We start from the raw sequence: 16,014 nt of genomic DNA, 5'->3' as shown, positions 1-16,014 counted from the left end.
AAGTTTGAAAGGGCTTCATTATCACTTTAGGGGAACATCAGGAGCTTAGGGTGGTTTGCAGGGGAGATGAAGGTGGATTAGTAGGTTGGGGCTAGACTGTGAAGGGCCCTAGGTGCCATAGTAATAAGTTTGAATTTTTTTCTTGTTGGGAGTAGGAAACCATTCAAGATTTAGAGAAGTCATGTACAAACTGAGAACATGGAAAATTGGTCAGAAAAAGAATTTGAAGACATAGGTATGAGTTTATAGGCAAGTGTAGACTGGCAGGACAAATGGAAATTACAAAAATAATGATAGATTTATTACTGATATGTTTGAGTTTAACAATAAATGCAAGTGGAATAGTGTTCTATTAGGGTGACAAAGATTTTCAGACAGGGTTAAAAACCAGTTTACATGAGACTTCTAAAACCTAAGGATGAAGAAAGGTTGAAAGCAAAAGAGTGGGAAAATATATTAGGGAAATAATCGTTTTTAGACAAAATAGACTTTTTGGCAAAAACAGAGTCACTTCATAATAATAAAGTTGTGTTCACTACGGAGATCTAACAGTTATGACTTTATATGTAACTTTATATGTGTGTTCTCAAAATACACAAAACTAGAAATTGAGAGAACTATAAGAAGGTCTCCCATTATAATGGCAGGTTTTAGAGGCAATTGGAGAGTCTAGGTAAAAGATGAGGACCTATGGCAGATAAATAAGAAAAAGCAATAAAAATGGGTTTAGTTGCCAGTGGAGATCTTAAAGAATGAGAAAAAGTCTTGCTTACCTCCTTGCACCAGTCTGTAGTGACTTTTCTTTTGCCTCCCTTTTTAACTAATGGGATGAAGTCTACAATATGTAGTTTAATATTTCACTGTTTTCTTTTATTGTTTACTGATTATTTACTTTGCATTAGATTTAGCTGCTGAAATAGTTTATGCATTTCTAGGAGCAGGAACACTTCTCTTATAGCTCACAATAGTGCCTAGCAGGAACCACTAAATATGATTTGTTGGCTGTATTTTTCTTTGTGTCTGGGTTGTTTTATGAAATGTCGACATTAACCATCTTCCACTCATACAGGATGACTGTACTTGAGATACCTGATCCTTTTTCATTAATGGAGAGTTGACTATACGCATATTACTTTCTTTTTGTAATAGGCTAGAAACTAGTTTGTGACTTAAGTCAAATAGGTATCTAGAAAATGAAAAGTAAGATGTCCAGTTATTCATAATTTTTCTACTTGAGATTTTTCATTTAGAGGAATCAAATTTACTCATTAATGTAATTCATTAGCTCACCTCTCCCAGATTGGATCCAAATGTTAGTACTTTATTTAATTTGGAGTTTGGCCTTTAAAGGGGAAATCTGTGATATTTTTAATGGAACGGGTATGCATTTTCTTGGGTAAACGGATTCACAGGTAAGCGTCACTGTAGTAGAATATTAATTTAGGATCTCTGACAGACAGAACACCTGAAGCTTTGAACTGCTACCAGATTTTAAAAGGTGTACAAAATTCAGATACTTAACCCTGTCAGATTATAAGAAAATAATGAAGAGAAACTTACTTAGAAGGCGAATCATGGTCATAAATAGGCTAGGCTTCTTATTTACAGTTCTGTCAATTGAGAGTAGATAGTGTTTGCTTTTTATATGTACATATAGTTAGTATTAGCTGTTTCATGAAATTTTAATGAACCATTTTTAGCTTCTTCCAGCTGATAACTGCATTATGGATGAACACAAACGAGAAATTGTGGAAGCTAAACAAATTGTTAGAAAACTTACAATGGTTGTATTGTCTTCTGAAAAAATCGATGAGCGAGAGAAAGAAAAGGAAAAAGAAGAGGAGAAAGTAGAGAAGGTATATAGTTCATTCTAGTAAAATTAACATTGTCTTCTGGATTTAGAATTATGAAATTTAACTTGTAATAGTTAATCGACTTATGGAAAAATAATTTTTTAATTTTGATTGTGGTGAAACCTGGTTTTTGAAATAGTAATTTGCAAAGGTTTGTTTTTTTTTTTTAAAGATTTTATTTTTCCTTTTTCTCCCCAAAGCCCCCTGGTACATAGTTGTATATATTCTTTTAGTTGTGGGTCCTTCTAGTTGTGGCATGTGGGATGCTGCCTCAGCATGGCTTGATGAGCGGTGCCATGTCCTCGCCCAGGATCCGAACCAGCGAAATCCTGGGCCCCCGAAGTGGAGGGTGGGAACCTAACCACTCAGCCACAGGACTGGCACCGGTGGTTTTGTTTGTAATCTGATTGACCCCTTCCCAAAAGAGGCTGCCATGTTTTTTTCTTATATAAATTTCAAAATATATTTAAGTAGAATCGCAAATGTATTGACTGTATTTGTGATTTGTGTATTAATCTCTCTCAGGTCCTAAAGAGATTCTCAAAGATGAATGAATTCTAGTTCCCTGTGGCACAATAAAACATTAAATAGAATTTAACTTAATTCCAAGTCTGCAAGCTGTCATGCTGTGTCTGCTACATGAAAAAACCTATCCTGTTGATTTTTTCAATAGGTGAAAAACTTGATTGTACTTTCAGGAAAATACCATTGCATTTCTTATGAATGTTGCTGACATACATGGTTGTGTTATTTAGCTCAACTTTTTAAATGAAAAAATATTAAGATTTATTGGTGTCTGTATTCTGAGTATCTTTGCTGTAATTGTTGATTTTTAGCCACCTGACAACCAAAAACTTGGTTTGTTGGAAGCCTTGTTAAAGATTGGTGATTGGCAGCATGCACAGAACATTATGGATCAGATGCCTCCGTACTATGCAGCTTCACATAAGCTAATAGCCCTTGCTATCTGCAAGCTCATTCACATAACTATTGAGCCTCTCTATCGAAGGTATGTTACTGTATGCTTTACTAATCACTGAGGTAGAAATAGTTTGGGACTACAAAAAAATTTGCATATTTATCTTGTCTCCTCAAACCAAGCATGTATTTTAGTATGTTTTGTCAGAGGATAAGAACTATTCACAGAGTGTATCAGTCTGATATTAACCAGTGACTTGTCTCCTAATGTCTAGGCCAGGTATTGCAGAATGTGTGCTCAGTGTAGTCTAAAAGCTATAGGTTAGACTTCTGGGTTGGGTTTCCTCCATTGAGAGTGAAAACTCCATTCTTTTGTTTTTGACTTTTCCTCTTCTCTTAGAGGGCAGAGAATACTTAAGGGTTTTACTTAGTTTTCCTCTATCCCAGGTTGAATGGCTCTGGGTGAGGACATTGCCTCTCTGCTTGCCTTATCTTTCCTGGCATATAGGCTGCTCTTCTGGAAATTGCTAGTGCAGCCTCTCCCATCATCCTTAGTTACTGTGTCGACTAGTCCTCTAGCCCTCAGCCTACTTGCAGGATATTTAGGAGCAACATTGGCAGCAGCTCTGGCTTCAGCCCCACAGATCAGAGCCTGCCTCAAAAGCCCCAGCCTTATGACTCATGCATAGGTGACTTGTCCTGGCTGCTGCCTTCAGTGCCACCTGGGCTGTGGACCATGAAAGCTTCTTCTCAGAGAGTGACCCCTGTGACTCCACAGTGGGACACCTGTTCAGCAGGTAAACACTCTGGGTATGCTGTCCTTTTTAGTGTGACACCCTCTTTCATTATGCTGCTCACCTTCCCTACCACCACCTACCTCATACTCAGTCTAGGTAGTGGAACCCAGATTGAGAAATATTTATTGACTTGAATCAGCATTGTTATATCCATATTTTTCTCTTTCATCTTCCAGCATCTCTGAGGTTCATTCATTGTTCCCCATTTCCATATCTAAATTCCTGATACTGGTTAAGTTTAACTAAAAACAAATTTATATGATGTATGTTAAATGTTAGTTGTAATCTGCATTTCTATGATTTCCTTTTCTCGTGAAGTTAACTTGAAACATTTTCCTCTGAGCTCTGATCTTTTTCAAATGAGTATTGTTTTTGTCTTTTTCTATCAGTTAAATTATCTGGCATAATAAAGTTACAGAATTGAAATATAGAAAGCAAATATGAGCAAAAAAATTTCACTTACTGATTAATATGACTGTGTTAAAATGAAGTATTGTAGAGTATACATATAAATTTTGCTTCTTTTTAGAGTTGGCGTTCCTAAAGGTGCTAAAGGCTCACCTGTTAATGCTTTGCAAAATAAGAGAGCACCAAAACAAGCAGAGAGCTTTGAAGATTTGAGGAGAGACGTTTTCAATATGTTCTGTTACCTTGGTCCTCACCTTTCTCACGATCCCATTTTATTCGCAAAAGTGGTGCGCATAGGCAAGTCATTTATGAAGGAGGTTAGTAAGATTTTTTTCTTCCAAGCAGAAAGCTACATTTTGGAATGAAAATGTTCTGAGTATACGTGGCAGATCTTCCTCAGCCAAAAAAAAAAAGTTCTGAGTATATTTATGTGAAATGTATCTCTAGAAATAAAAAGAAAGTGAACTTAAGAAAAGGTTATGTTAAAAAAAAAAAAGAAGAAAAGGTTATGTTGAGTAAAGTTTGGGGAAAGTCCATTGTGTCCTAATCAGTTATTTTTATTAGTTAAGTCCCACACATAGGAAAATATGCTTTGGACAAGTGATTGTTTTTGAATTCTGATAATTAGTGGTTAACTCAGTGTTCTTTTCCCCCTCTTTTCCTGACTGCAATTTTGAATCATTGCCGTTATTTGTATGAAGTCCCTTCAACTTCAGACTGTTGAGGATCTATTTTTTAAATTTTTTTTAGTAAACTTTTTATTGAAATAAAACACACATACAGAAAGTACACAAATCATAATTGTACAGCTCAATGACTTTTTCCAAACTAAACACACGTTTCCACCACCCAGATCAAGAAATAGAACAGTACCAGCACCCCAGAGTTTCCCTTGTACTCTCCCCTGGTCACTACCCCAAGGGTAACCATTTATGCTGTTTTTTTGGTTTTTAACATCAGCTTTGAGTTATAGTTTACATACAGTAAATTTCACTGATTTTAAGTGTACAATTTGATGAGTTTTGACAATTGTATACAGTTGTGTGTTCACTACCACAGTCATGATATAGAAGATTTTCATCACCCCAGAAAGTTCTGTCTTGCCCCTTTGCCATCAGTTCCCTCCCTTCATTGCTGGTTGCTGGCAACCACTGAAAGGCTTTCTGTCATTATAGTTTTGCTTTTCCTAGAATGTCATATAAATGGAATTGTATAGAATGTACTCTTTTCTGTCTGGTTTCTTCCACTTAATGCTTTGGAGATGATCCAATTTGTTGCACATGTCAGTAGTTCCTTTATTGCTCACTAATATTTCATTTTATAGAATACCTGAGTTTATCCATTCACCAGTTGGTGGGCATTTGGGTTGTTTGTAGTTGGGAGCTATGATAAATAAAGCTGCTATGAATATTCTTGTACAGGTCTTTGGCGGGAGGCGGGGGGCATATGTTTTTGTTTCCCCAGGAATGGGATTGCTGGGCCACATGGGTAAGTGTATGTTTAACTTTTTGCCGAGCTGTTCCAACATGTGTGTACCATTTTGCATTCTTGGAAGCAGTGTTTGTGACTTCCACTTGTTCCATATCCTCATCAACATTTGGTATTGTCGGTCTTTTAAATTTTAGTCATCCTAATGGGTGTGTAGTAGTATCTGTTGTGCTTTTAATTTATGTTTCCCTGATGGTCAGTTATGTTGAGCATCTTTTCGTGTCCTTATTTGCCATTTGTGTTCATCTTTGTCGAAATGTCTATTCAAAACTCGTGCCCATTTTTAATTGGGTTGTTTGTCTTCTATTATTATTTCTCAGTCTGCCTTTTCATTTTGTTGCCTGTCTTTTGAAAAGCAAAAATTTAAAATTTTGATTAATTCCACGCTAGTAGTACTTTTCTTTTATGGTTTGCTCTTTGTGTTCTAAGAGATCTTTGCCTAACCCAAGGTCTTAAAGCGGAAAAGAACACACAATTTCTTTTCAATTGTAAAACAAGGCAACCAAAAGAATTTAGAAATTGTTACAAATACAAATGCAGTTTTCTCCAGTGTTTGATGATTGCATCTAATTTTAATTTTTGGCAACAGTAATTAACTGCATAGAAAATTTAATAGCTGTTGTAGATTAATCCCTTGACACCTGAAATATTTGACTAGGCTTTTAACACTTAGCTGGTAGATTATTTTTTTTAATGCTCACAAATTTATGTTGTGTAAAGGTACTCTAAAGAAATTTACCAAGTAGTATATTACTATACAGTCATGTGTCACTTAACAATGGGGATGCATTGTGAGAAATGCATTGTTAGGCAATTTTGTCATTGTGTGAACATCATAGATTGTACTTAGACAAGCCTGGATGGTATAGCCGAGTACACATCTAGGCTATATGGTCCTAGGCTATAAACCTGTACAGCATGTTACTGTACTGAATACTGTAGGCAGTTGTAACACATTGGTAAGTGTTTTTGTATTTAAACATATCTCAACATAGAAAAGGTGCAGTAGGGGCCAGCCCGGTGATGCAGTACTTAAGTTCGCACCTTCTGCTTCTTGGTGGCCTGGGGTTCACCGGTTTGGATCCCGGGTGCAGACATGGCACCACTTGGCAAAAGCCATGCTGTGGTAGGCATCCCACGTATAAAGTAGAGGAAAATGGGCATGGATGTTAGCTCATGGACAGTCTTCCTCAGCAAAAAGAGGAGGATTGGCAGTAGTTAGCTCAGGGCTAATCGTCCTCAAAAAAAAAAAGTACAGTAAAAATATGGTATGAAAGAAAAAAATGGTACACCTGTATAGGGCACTTAGCAGGAAAGGGGCCTGCAGGACCAGAAGTTGTGCTGGGTGAGTGAGTTAGTGGTGAGTGAATGTGGAGGCCTAGGACATTACTGGACACTACTGTAGACTTTATAAACACTGTACTCTTAGGCTACATTAAATTTATAAAACAATATTTTTCCTTCAATAATAAATTAACCTTATCTTACTGTAACTTTTTTTTAGCTTACTGTAACTTTATAAAGCTTACTTTATAAACTTTGAATTTTTTTAACTTTTTGACTCTTGTAATAGCACTTAGCTTAAAACAAACACATTGTACAGCTATACAAAAATAGTTTCTTTATATCCTTATTCTGTAAGCTTGTTTCTATTTTTAAAATTTATTTTTTTTTGCTTTTTAAACTTTTTTGTTAAAAACTAAGACTCAAACACACACCTTAGCCTAGGGCTACACAGGATTGGGATCATCAATATCACTGTCTTCCACCTCCACCTCTTATCTCACTGGAAGGTCTTATGGGACCACCATCATGAATTCGGTCCATCATTGACTGAAACGTTGTTATGTGGCACATAAACTGTACATATAATTTATTATATAACATATATAAAAAGGAATGATAACACGTTTTATTGTCTTTATCCTTTTAGTTTGAAAAGGATGAGTTGTGTTAACTAGTACCTGTTCAAAGAAGAGAAGGATTCTCTTTCCCAGTGCATCATATTGGAAAGCGTGTGAAGTCAATTTGTCCCATTACTGGTGGTGATAACATTGATCACTTGGTTAAGGGGATGGCTGCCACGTTTCTGCACTGTTCAGTTACTCTTTTTCTCTTTGTTTTTAATATGTGTCTTGTGGGGAGATACTTTGAGACAATGTAAAAAGCCTCTTTCTCATCTCACTTTCACCCACTAATGCTGTTCTTTCTTATTGAAAATCTTAATGTTCAGATCTCTTGTCTGAAATTCTTTCTTTGGCTACAAGTATCATAAACTTGTAAGTAGGAGACCAAACATCCCACTTGTGGAAGTCCTATACGTAGACATATGCATAAACATATACAATATTGTTACCAAGATACACAGGTACTAGAACTGTCACCTTTCCGCTTCGCCACCTCCACTGCAGCCATCCTATACCTCCATTCTATCACAGTTGTGCCTGGGCCTGACCCTAACGCCAGTCTCTATTTTTGCAGAGGTAGAAGGGCAGAAGGGAAGACAAAAATGTTTATTTTGATCACAGCGTGAGAAGAAATCTGTCTTCTCTCATTGTTAAGGTTGTGGTAGAAAAAGTGAATCTTTCCAATAATCTGAGTTAGAATTTTGGTTCATTTTTTACCCATAAAAATATTTCACCATAACAAATCATTTGTTAAGTGTTTTTAGGTTTAAAAGGCTTTTGTTGCCTAGCTAGGAATTTAACCAGGGTTTTATAAGATTGCTTCTAAAGGAGGAATGTGACCCTAGTTCCAAGTAATGTATTTACAATTAAACTTCTTTAACAAATCTCTCATTTCTAAGCTTGGGGTTGCTTCTGTATATAAATTATAAATATTTTAAAATATACTTACTTAACAGAATAGTTTTCCAGCCTATACTTATTTGTAATCATTTGTCTGTCTGATTGTATGTGTGTATATGTATTTCTTAAATTTGAGGTGTACGGCGTATAGGACTATCTAGTACAGTGATTCTGAAACTTTAGCGTGTATTACAGTCCCATGGAGATCTTTTTAAAACACAGATTATTGGACCCTATCCTCACAGCTTCTGATTCAGTAGGTCTGAGGTGGGACCTGAGAATTTGCATTTCTGACAAATTTCCAGGTGATGCTGATGCTGCTGGTCCGAAGACCAAACTTTGAGAACTGTTGTTTTAGTATATTAACCAATTTTGGTCTTTATTTCAGGCTTAAAAGAGGGAGTGGCTCTTTTGAATATTTGTATATGAATGAACACATTTTGCTATCTTTAAAATTTTTTTAAATTGTAGAGCACAGCTTTAACATGTTCACCTGACATACTTAAATGCTTTTTCTACCACCAACACACTTAAAGATGAATTCTTTGGTGCTTTTTTGCATCCAGCTGGTGTTAATGGATTAAGTTGTTTACAATAGTGATAGATAACACTGACCTGTCACTCTGTGCCAGGCCCTATTCTAAGTACTTTATGAGAATCAGCTCGTTTAATCTTTACCAAACCCTTTGTGCTCCAGGTTAAGCAACTTGTCCCAGGTCACACACCTAATATGGGACAGAGCTGCGATTTCAGTCCAGGCAATCTGGCTTCAGAGGCCAAACTCAAAATCACCATGCTCTACTGCTTATACAAATGTAGTGTGTCTGAAATTGAGGAAACGATAGGTTATGTAAATTTTACAGTTCTTTGCTGTTTTATATCTGTGTTAGTGGTGTTTTCTTATTTTGTTTATCTCTGCAATCTCCATTTTAATCTCATTCTATGTATCTCATCTCCAAGCTTTTCTTGTTTTACTGAGTTCATTCTTAATACCTTTTCTATGACTATATGCAGATACTTGTGGAGAATCTGCCTTTGTCCTTTGTGCTCTGCTTTCTTCCAGACTAAGTTTGTCTTTTATATGCTAGGTCTTTTTTGGCTGTTTATGTTTCCATCGTAGCCACGGCACTTTTTTTCATCTTAATATGGACAGCTCTGTTCAGATCTTTCTGATACAGTGTGAGTCCTCATACCCTTCCCCCTTATTTATGACCAGTCCTCCTCCCCTCAAGCTACAGTTTGAGTTTTGGGTTCTCTTTTCAATCTTCTCTGGAGTCTAGGATGGGGGAGGGAATGAAGCTTGGGGAGGCTGAGTATAGCCCTCATTTAGAAGACCTCTTTTGAGATCCTGTTAGCTATGCTATACTAGGCACGCCCAACCAAGCGGGTATCCAGCTCCCTTGCGCTTTGATTCCTTCACCCATCTAAGCGCTGTTCCTTTGAAAGGCAGCAAGCTGTGGCAGCTGGTTCTCCCTTAGCCAGAGTCCTGCTGGCTTTCTCCTCACAAGGATTTTTCCTCAGGCTGTTTACTTACCTTGCAGGCCATGTTGCCTAAAGGATTTTGTTGACTTACCTTCCTTGCTCAGTACTACTACTGCGGATTGGGTTAAGGGCAGGATCCATACCACACAGCCCGTCATACCAGAATTGTGTGTGTGTGTGTGTATCCCCTTGAAGTCTTGAAGTTAATAACATAGTTTCCTCTTTTCTTGTTGATGGTGAATTTGGGGCATTAAAAAAAAGACAACAACAAGACATACTTCTGTTCATTGCATTAGGGATTGGGGGAGAGAAAGTCTGTTTTTATGCTTCACTTTGTCATCTTAATTCACTTGTCTGGCTAGTGTCTATGGCTGTTTCTTATATTGGCCTTGGATAAAGGTCAGAGTGCTCTAAATTGATTCACAGATAAAGCTTAGAGAAACCTTAGATAGAGGGTCAGAGTATCCCTTAGACTCGGCAGTAGATATCAGGAATAGTTGTGGTAGTGATATTGTAGTAATGTGGAAGAATGTCCTTATTCTTAGGTGATACATACTGAATTATTTTGAGATGAAGTGTCGCATCTGAAGTTTTTTTGCTCAGTCAAAAAAAAGCAAAATGTTAATTGTATCTACAAAGTAGTTATATAGCTATTTATGGGTATTATTCTATCCATTTAACTTTTATGTAAACTTGAAATTTTTCATAATAAAAATTAGGGTTACAAGAGAGAGAATGTACTGTAGACCATTCATTCCAAAACTCTAGTTTATGAACCAGCTACTTTAGAATTTTGGCTTGATATTTACTATTTTTTGTTTTTTCATCAGCTGTTAGGGGAGGGAGAGTCTGTGATCTTGCTTTTGCTCTTTCTTTTCAACTTGTGAAGATCTACCCTGGTTGTGTAGGTTAGGCCTCAAAATTAATACTCCTTTTGGATGAAGGTGTGGAGTTCAGGTACAGTGGAATTACACCATACCTGTGCTTAATTTATGTGAATGTAGCCAGACTTATTCCATCAAAATACTCAGTATATATGCCCAAGAGTAAGGGTGAAATTGGAGAAATTTTTTCTTTTCATTTGGTTCAGTTTCTCAAGTCTCTTAGAGAGTATCTCACCACATTGTGTGAGTTTAGTTTTTAAACTAATGTGTTTTCATATGACGTGGCCTCTAAATTGAAGCCAGTCACTTCATCTGATGTTCACATGACTTCATGTTCACTTAACAGTGATTTCTTCTAACACTAGAGGGGGAAAAACACAGTCTCGTGTGGGACTTAAATGAAAGCTAATGTGTCTGTATACTTTATAGATCATTTAAGGGATTTTTTAAGTGTAATTATGAGTATACAGTCTTGTGTTGCTTGAAGACTGGGACATATTCTGAGAAATGCATCATTAGGCTACTTTGTCATTGTGCGAACTACATAGACCTAGATGGTACAGCCTACTACACATATAGGCTATCTGATACTAATCATGTGGGGCCACCATCATATATGCAGTCTGTTGTTGACTGAAACATTATTACGCAGTGCATGACTGTATGTAATTTTCATTTTATGCATTGACTTTAGAACCTAACTTGCCCACAGAGAGTCTTCATTTAAGGCTGTCCCACAAACAAAGTAACTAAAGCATTAGAAATTGATTGTTAGGTTAACTGGTTCATCAGGATGAGCTGCAGCTACTTGCTAGTTATGTGACCTTAAGCTGGTCACTTTTCTAAGCCACAGATGGGTGGTAATAATATTTACCTAATCTGGTTCCTGGGGTTACCATGAGGATTAGATGAGATATGTCTAAACGTTAATTTGATAGTAACATTAATTAGGTATTCAATTTTAGAGAGTTAAAAAAAAGGTGTCATGAATTCTTCATATCATAGTTATCACTTTACTGTTGTAAGTTATCACTACACTAGCTTTTGACAATTTATTTTAAAGTATTAATATACTTTAAGCTATTTATGCCACTTTAAAGTAGCACTTAATTTCCCCCAAGAGTAGATTTGATTTTATAGGAATGCCTTTGGCTTCTTTACATTGTCGTGATAATCAGATGTGGTTTTTCCCCCTCTCCTTGTTGAAATTTATGTTATAAATTGGTAACAAACACATGGAAGGAAATTTTTATCAAATTAAGGAAATTTTTATTGCTGGGGTTTTGTGAGTGAACTAGTCAAGGGTAGTTATGGATGTGTCTGTTTCTGTTTTTGAGCAGAAACAAATTTTGTAAGAATATTTTTAAGGCAAAACCTTGCATTACAATTCTTCTTGTCCAAAGAGACTCTGGCTCTGCTATCCTTGGCACCATTTGTTAAGCTCCCCTATGTACTTTTGCTATTTTATAAGTCTTATACAAAGCAAATGAGGAACTCGAGAGTTGGAGACCACATTTAATCTATAACACCCTTACTATTTAATGAGCCTGAGCAGGGAAGAACTGTTAGGATGTTTATATTTGCACTTGTATTGTCACCTAAAATAATTGGTTTGACCTAAGGTCACTTTAGCTATTACTGAATATCTCCATGTGACAATTCTAATCAAGGTGTAGAATCATAGTTAATGTAATAAATTACAAATAGGATCTTAATTTTTTCCCATTAGCTATGCTTTTTGCCTAAGAGCGGTATATAAACATACAAGGATAGGCAGATACTAAGTCTACTAATAAGCAAAGTAGACTCTGTACAAACAGTGTAATGTTTAAAAATACATTTTATACAAGAAAGGAAAATAGAATTTGTGGTGTGGACCAAATGCACACTGTAAACAATTGATTCAACCCCCGTGCCTCCTCTCAAAGACTTTTCTGAAATTGAACCTCAGTGTTCAGTTTCCAAAAAAAAAAATTGAAGCACGTAAAAGAGAGGTAACATTTAAAAATATTTGTGAAAATGCTCACCTCTTGGAGGTTTTTACATTTGTCTGTGTAGGGCATAGCAGATGCTATCAGATCCTACCCATATTCCTTTGACTCTTATGCCAGGTTCTTAGCGTTTTGGTGTGCCAGCCCAATTTTCAACTGCTGGCGCCTGTATCTCTTTGTCTCAGGGCTTTTCTGGCTCTGGGAGCATACAGAGGTAGTGCAGGGATTGGTAGCCTAAAACTGATGGGGAACTGACTCACCTCGCCCCCTCTCCCCAGCTTTCAACCAATGGAACGACAGGAGATGCTGTAGAACTATGTTGCCCTCATGGGATAACCCTGAGATGTATTTCTACACAGACCCTCAGAGTCCCCAGTGGGACACAGGAATAATTTCCTACTAGTTCCTAGAATTACTTCCTAAATAATAGGAATGCACTTTAATAGGGTCTGCTTCTGGGGAAATCTAAACTAAAACATAGGGGCATATTACTTTAAACAGATTCCGTATGAGAACCTTAATTTCCCTTAACGATAGATAGATTCGATTGATTCGCAGGGCAGTTTTTTGTTTTACAAAAGACTTCTGTTGTGAACTGCTTTTATAAAGAGAATTCGTTTAAATAAATCACATATTCATATTCATTAAGTGCTCTGAAAATACCTGTTTTTACACATAGCTTGTTAGAACCATGCTTGTGTAAAACAAAGCACACTTTCATATCATAACCAGTGTTTTAACCAAAGTAATTACTTTTGGGTGGTGAATTTTATGAAACTGAGCATAGCTATTTAGCAGTTTGTTTTGTTTGATATATTTTAGTGTTTAAACCCCTCCCACAAGTTGTCTACTGCAGTTTGAACGCTACCCACATGGTAGGTAGGGAGACCATGTACTTCATTGTCTAAACCAGGACTCTTGAGGTTGAAAGGTTGTGCTGTTATTTACACTGAAATAAAAAACAAGAACCAGCACATATGGTTATCCTGTTGTGTAGGTGACCATATTATTAGGTCTTTGGTGTCTTGGTACAGATTTGTATTGACTAAAAGTGGAATGTGGTGGAAGATAGTACTTTTCACTTAGTATCTCCTCCTGTGTTTTCATAAATGATGTAGTATCAACATTACTGGTTATTTCTAAGTGTTTTATAAAGTCTTAAGAGTTTCTGATTGAAAGATAAAAAACAAGGCTTTGAACCAAAACATTGAAAGCCTATTCAGTTATGTTTTCTCCAGGCTTGGTAAACTCACATTCCTGTAAATTTTAATCTATAGGTTCTATTTTCCTATTTCTAAGTTATTTTGATGGGTCTTATTTGGATCCTTTCTAGCAAAAAGATTTTCTTCATAGAGTAGTTTTAATACGTAAATGTGAAGTTCTTAGCCTAGTACTTGGCACATAGTGAGTACTCAATAAATGGTAGTTAATAAGAATGAGAAAAATAAGGACGGTGAAAATAGTGCCATAATCTAAGTAAGATGTTGCTTCAGGTTTCAGTTTAGTCACAAATCTTAGGTACTTTTCATTTTCTTTCTTTTCTGAGATAAAATATAGCCTAAAGTAGCATTTGAAATGTTCATGGATTAGAGGTACTAAAAATAAGGACATTAGTAATAAAAAAAAAGTAATTTATCTAGTTATATCTGCAACTTTTCCCAACCTTTTTTCCTGAACTCTCCAAAGGCCCCCTCTTGCTGGATCTACATTCTTTTTGTGCCCAGTACTGTTGCAGCCCCTTCAGCTGCTCCATCTTGGTAGGGCTAGGTCAGAAACTGCTCGGAGCCATTTATAACTGATAGTCTATCTAGGCATTATTGTGAGTGCTCAGTTTTATTCAAACTTAAAACTTCAGTTCCTAGCAGTACATTGGTAAGCATAATTTTGATCTTCAACAGATCCTCAAAGACAGGGAACTTGTCTTTATCAGATAGAACTCTGTCCTGTTCATCTTTGAGTTCCCAGTGCTTGGCACATAGTAAATGAATGATTGAATGGATGTCTTTTGCTCCTTCCCCTCCTGGCTTCCTCCCATTTCCTCCTAGCCTTCCATTCATTAAAACTTTTAGTATTGCATTGTGGGAATGGAGAGTTTTATATTTATTCTGAATTAAAACAAATTAAGTTAAAAAGAAAGCATCAGGGGAGTAGAATTTGTCTTTATTTTCTTACCAAACAAAATTACTTTTACATGCATGTAACTCTTGATTCATTTTTTGTTTATCTTTGTTATAATTAGCCTTTGATAAACACATTTCTTAGTGCTCTTCTAGATGGTTTCATTGTGCATTCCGTATTTCTTTTTTTCAAAATTTCCTGCTTATGAAATCTAGAGAATTGACATACAAACATTAGAAATTCATATAAGTGTCTAGTAAGGGAATTAGGAAAGCTTAGTGACTAAGAAAATGTTTTATTTCTATGGAGAAAACTATGCGTAGCTTTATTAGGTTTGTTAGAATCATAGTATACCAGGAAGGGAGCAGCTTAACTGCCTTTATCCCCAACATAATATACTATGAACCTAGTTCTTCCGATTATGAGACACCCTTATTTTTGCCTCTCAGGGTACACCCAATATGACAGAAGCATTACCTCCCCACCAACCAAACAAAAGCAGCTATCTAGTTTTTCTGCCACACCACTCCTTCATAACTTGACTCCTAATTTGCTGACTAGAATATATGTTGACTTAATCATTGTTTCTGTGAAAGGGAACTGTATCTTTTTAGCCTGCCAATTAAAAAAAAAGGTGATTATGGAAACATGGCAATCCCTGAGTTAGTCTGATGTGAAAATGTTGCACAGAAGTTAGACTTCCCTGTAGTAACTAACACTACATTACTCAAGCATGAAAAACATACATGCACAAACTACCCTTATCTGCCAAGAAAATAAGAAGCTTGTTAGCTGCATATTAGCTTTTTCCTTTCCCTTACTTGCTGTTGAGCTAAATCCTTCCCAGAAATTCAGATTGTCCTTGAGTATCAGTACTTCAGTTGTCATTTTGGCCTTTGCATACATCCATCAAACCTCCACCTGCCTGTATACACACAAGTATTACTCACTAATTCATTTTGAATTAATAGACAGTATTGTCAAACATGGCGCTTCAGCGGCCCACCTGCAAATCGTTGATATAATAATGACCCAGGTTTTCTCATTCACTCTGTCCAAGTTAGGAAGTGGTTTTGTCTTTGCCAGCAGTGTTGTTAGTACTTTGGGCTTATTTCTCAGTGAGGGCTTAAGTAGTGGTGAATTAATACATAGCTTTAAATTTCTTTGGGTTTAATTTTTTTCATTGTTGCTTTAGTGTTAGATTTTATTGATTCTGTAGGGGGAAGAACATCTGGATGGGAAAATGCATTATAACTAAATTGTACTGG

At 36.3% G+C, this 16,014-nt stretch overlaps 1 protein-coding gene across 17 annotated transcripts in view; it reads left to right on the top strand.

Annotated features, from left to right (window-relative positions):
• The window catches only part of THOC2 (THO complex subunit 2), a 103,481-nt gene that overhangs the window by 47,598 nt on the left and 39,869 nt on the right, over nucleotides 1–16,014 (top strand). For all 17 annotated transcript variants that reach the window (XR_006522410.2, XR_011499938.1, XR_006522409.2 and 14 more), the window contains exons 10-12: nucleotides 1,701–1,856; nucleotides 2,690–2,862; nucleotides 4,098–4,293. Coding sequence is in view for 13 of the 17 variants with exons in the window: in XM_014839213.3 (XP_014694699.1) it covers nucleotides 1,701–1,856; nucleotides 2,690–2,862; nucleotides 4,098–4,293 (525 nt within the window). In the remaining 4 variants the exon portion in view is untranslated. The remainder of the gene's footprint in view (nucleotides 1–1,700; nucleotides 1,857–2,689; nucleotides 2,863–4,097; nucleotides 4,294–16,014) is intronic.

The sequence above is a fragment of the Equus asinus genome, chromosome X (genome assembly GCF_041296235.1).
Source record: "Equus asinus isolate D_3611 breed Donkey chromosome X, EquAss-T2T_v2, whole genome shotgun sequence".
Classification (NCBI taxonomy): Eukaryota; Metazoa; Chordata; class Mammalia; order Perissodactyla; family Equidae; genus Equus; species Equus asinus.
This window is presented reverse-complemented; position numbering and strand designations above follow the sequence as displayed.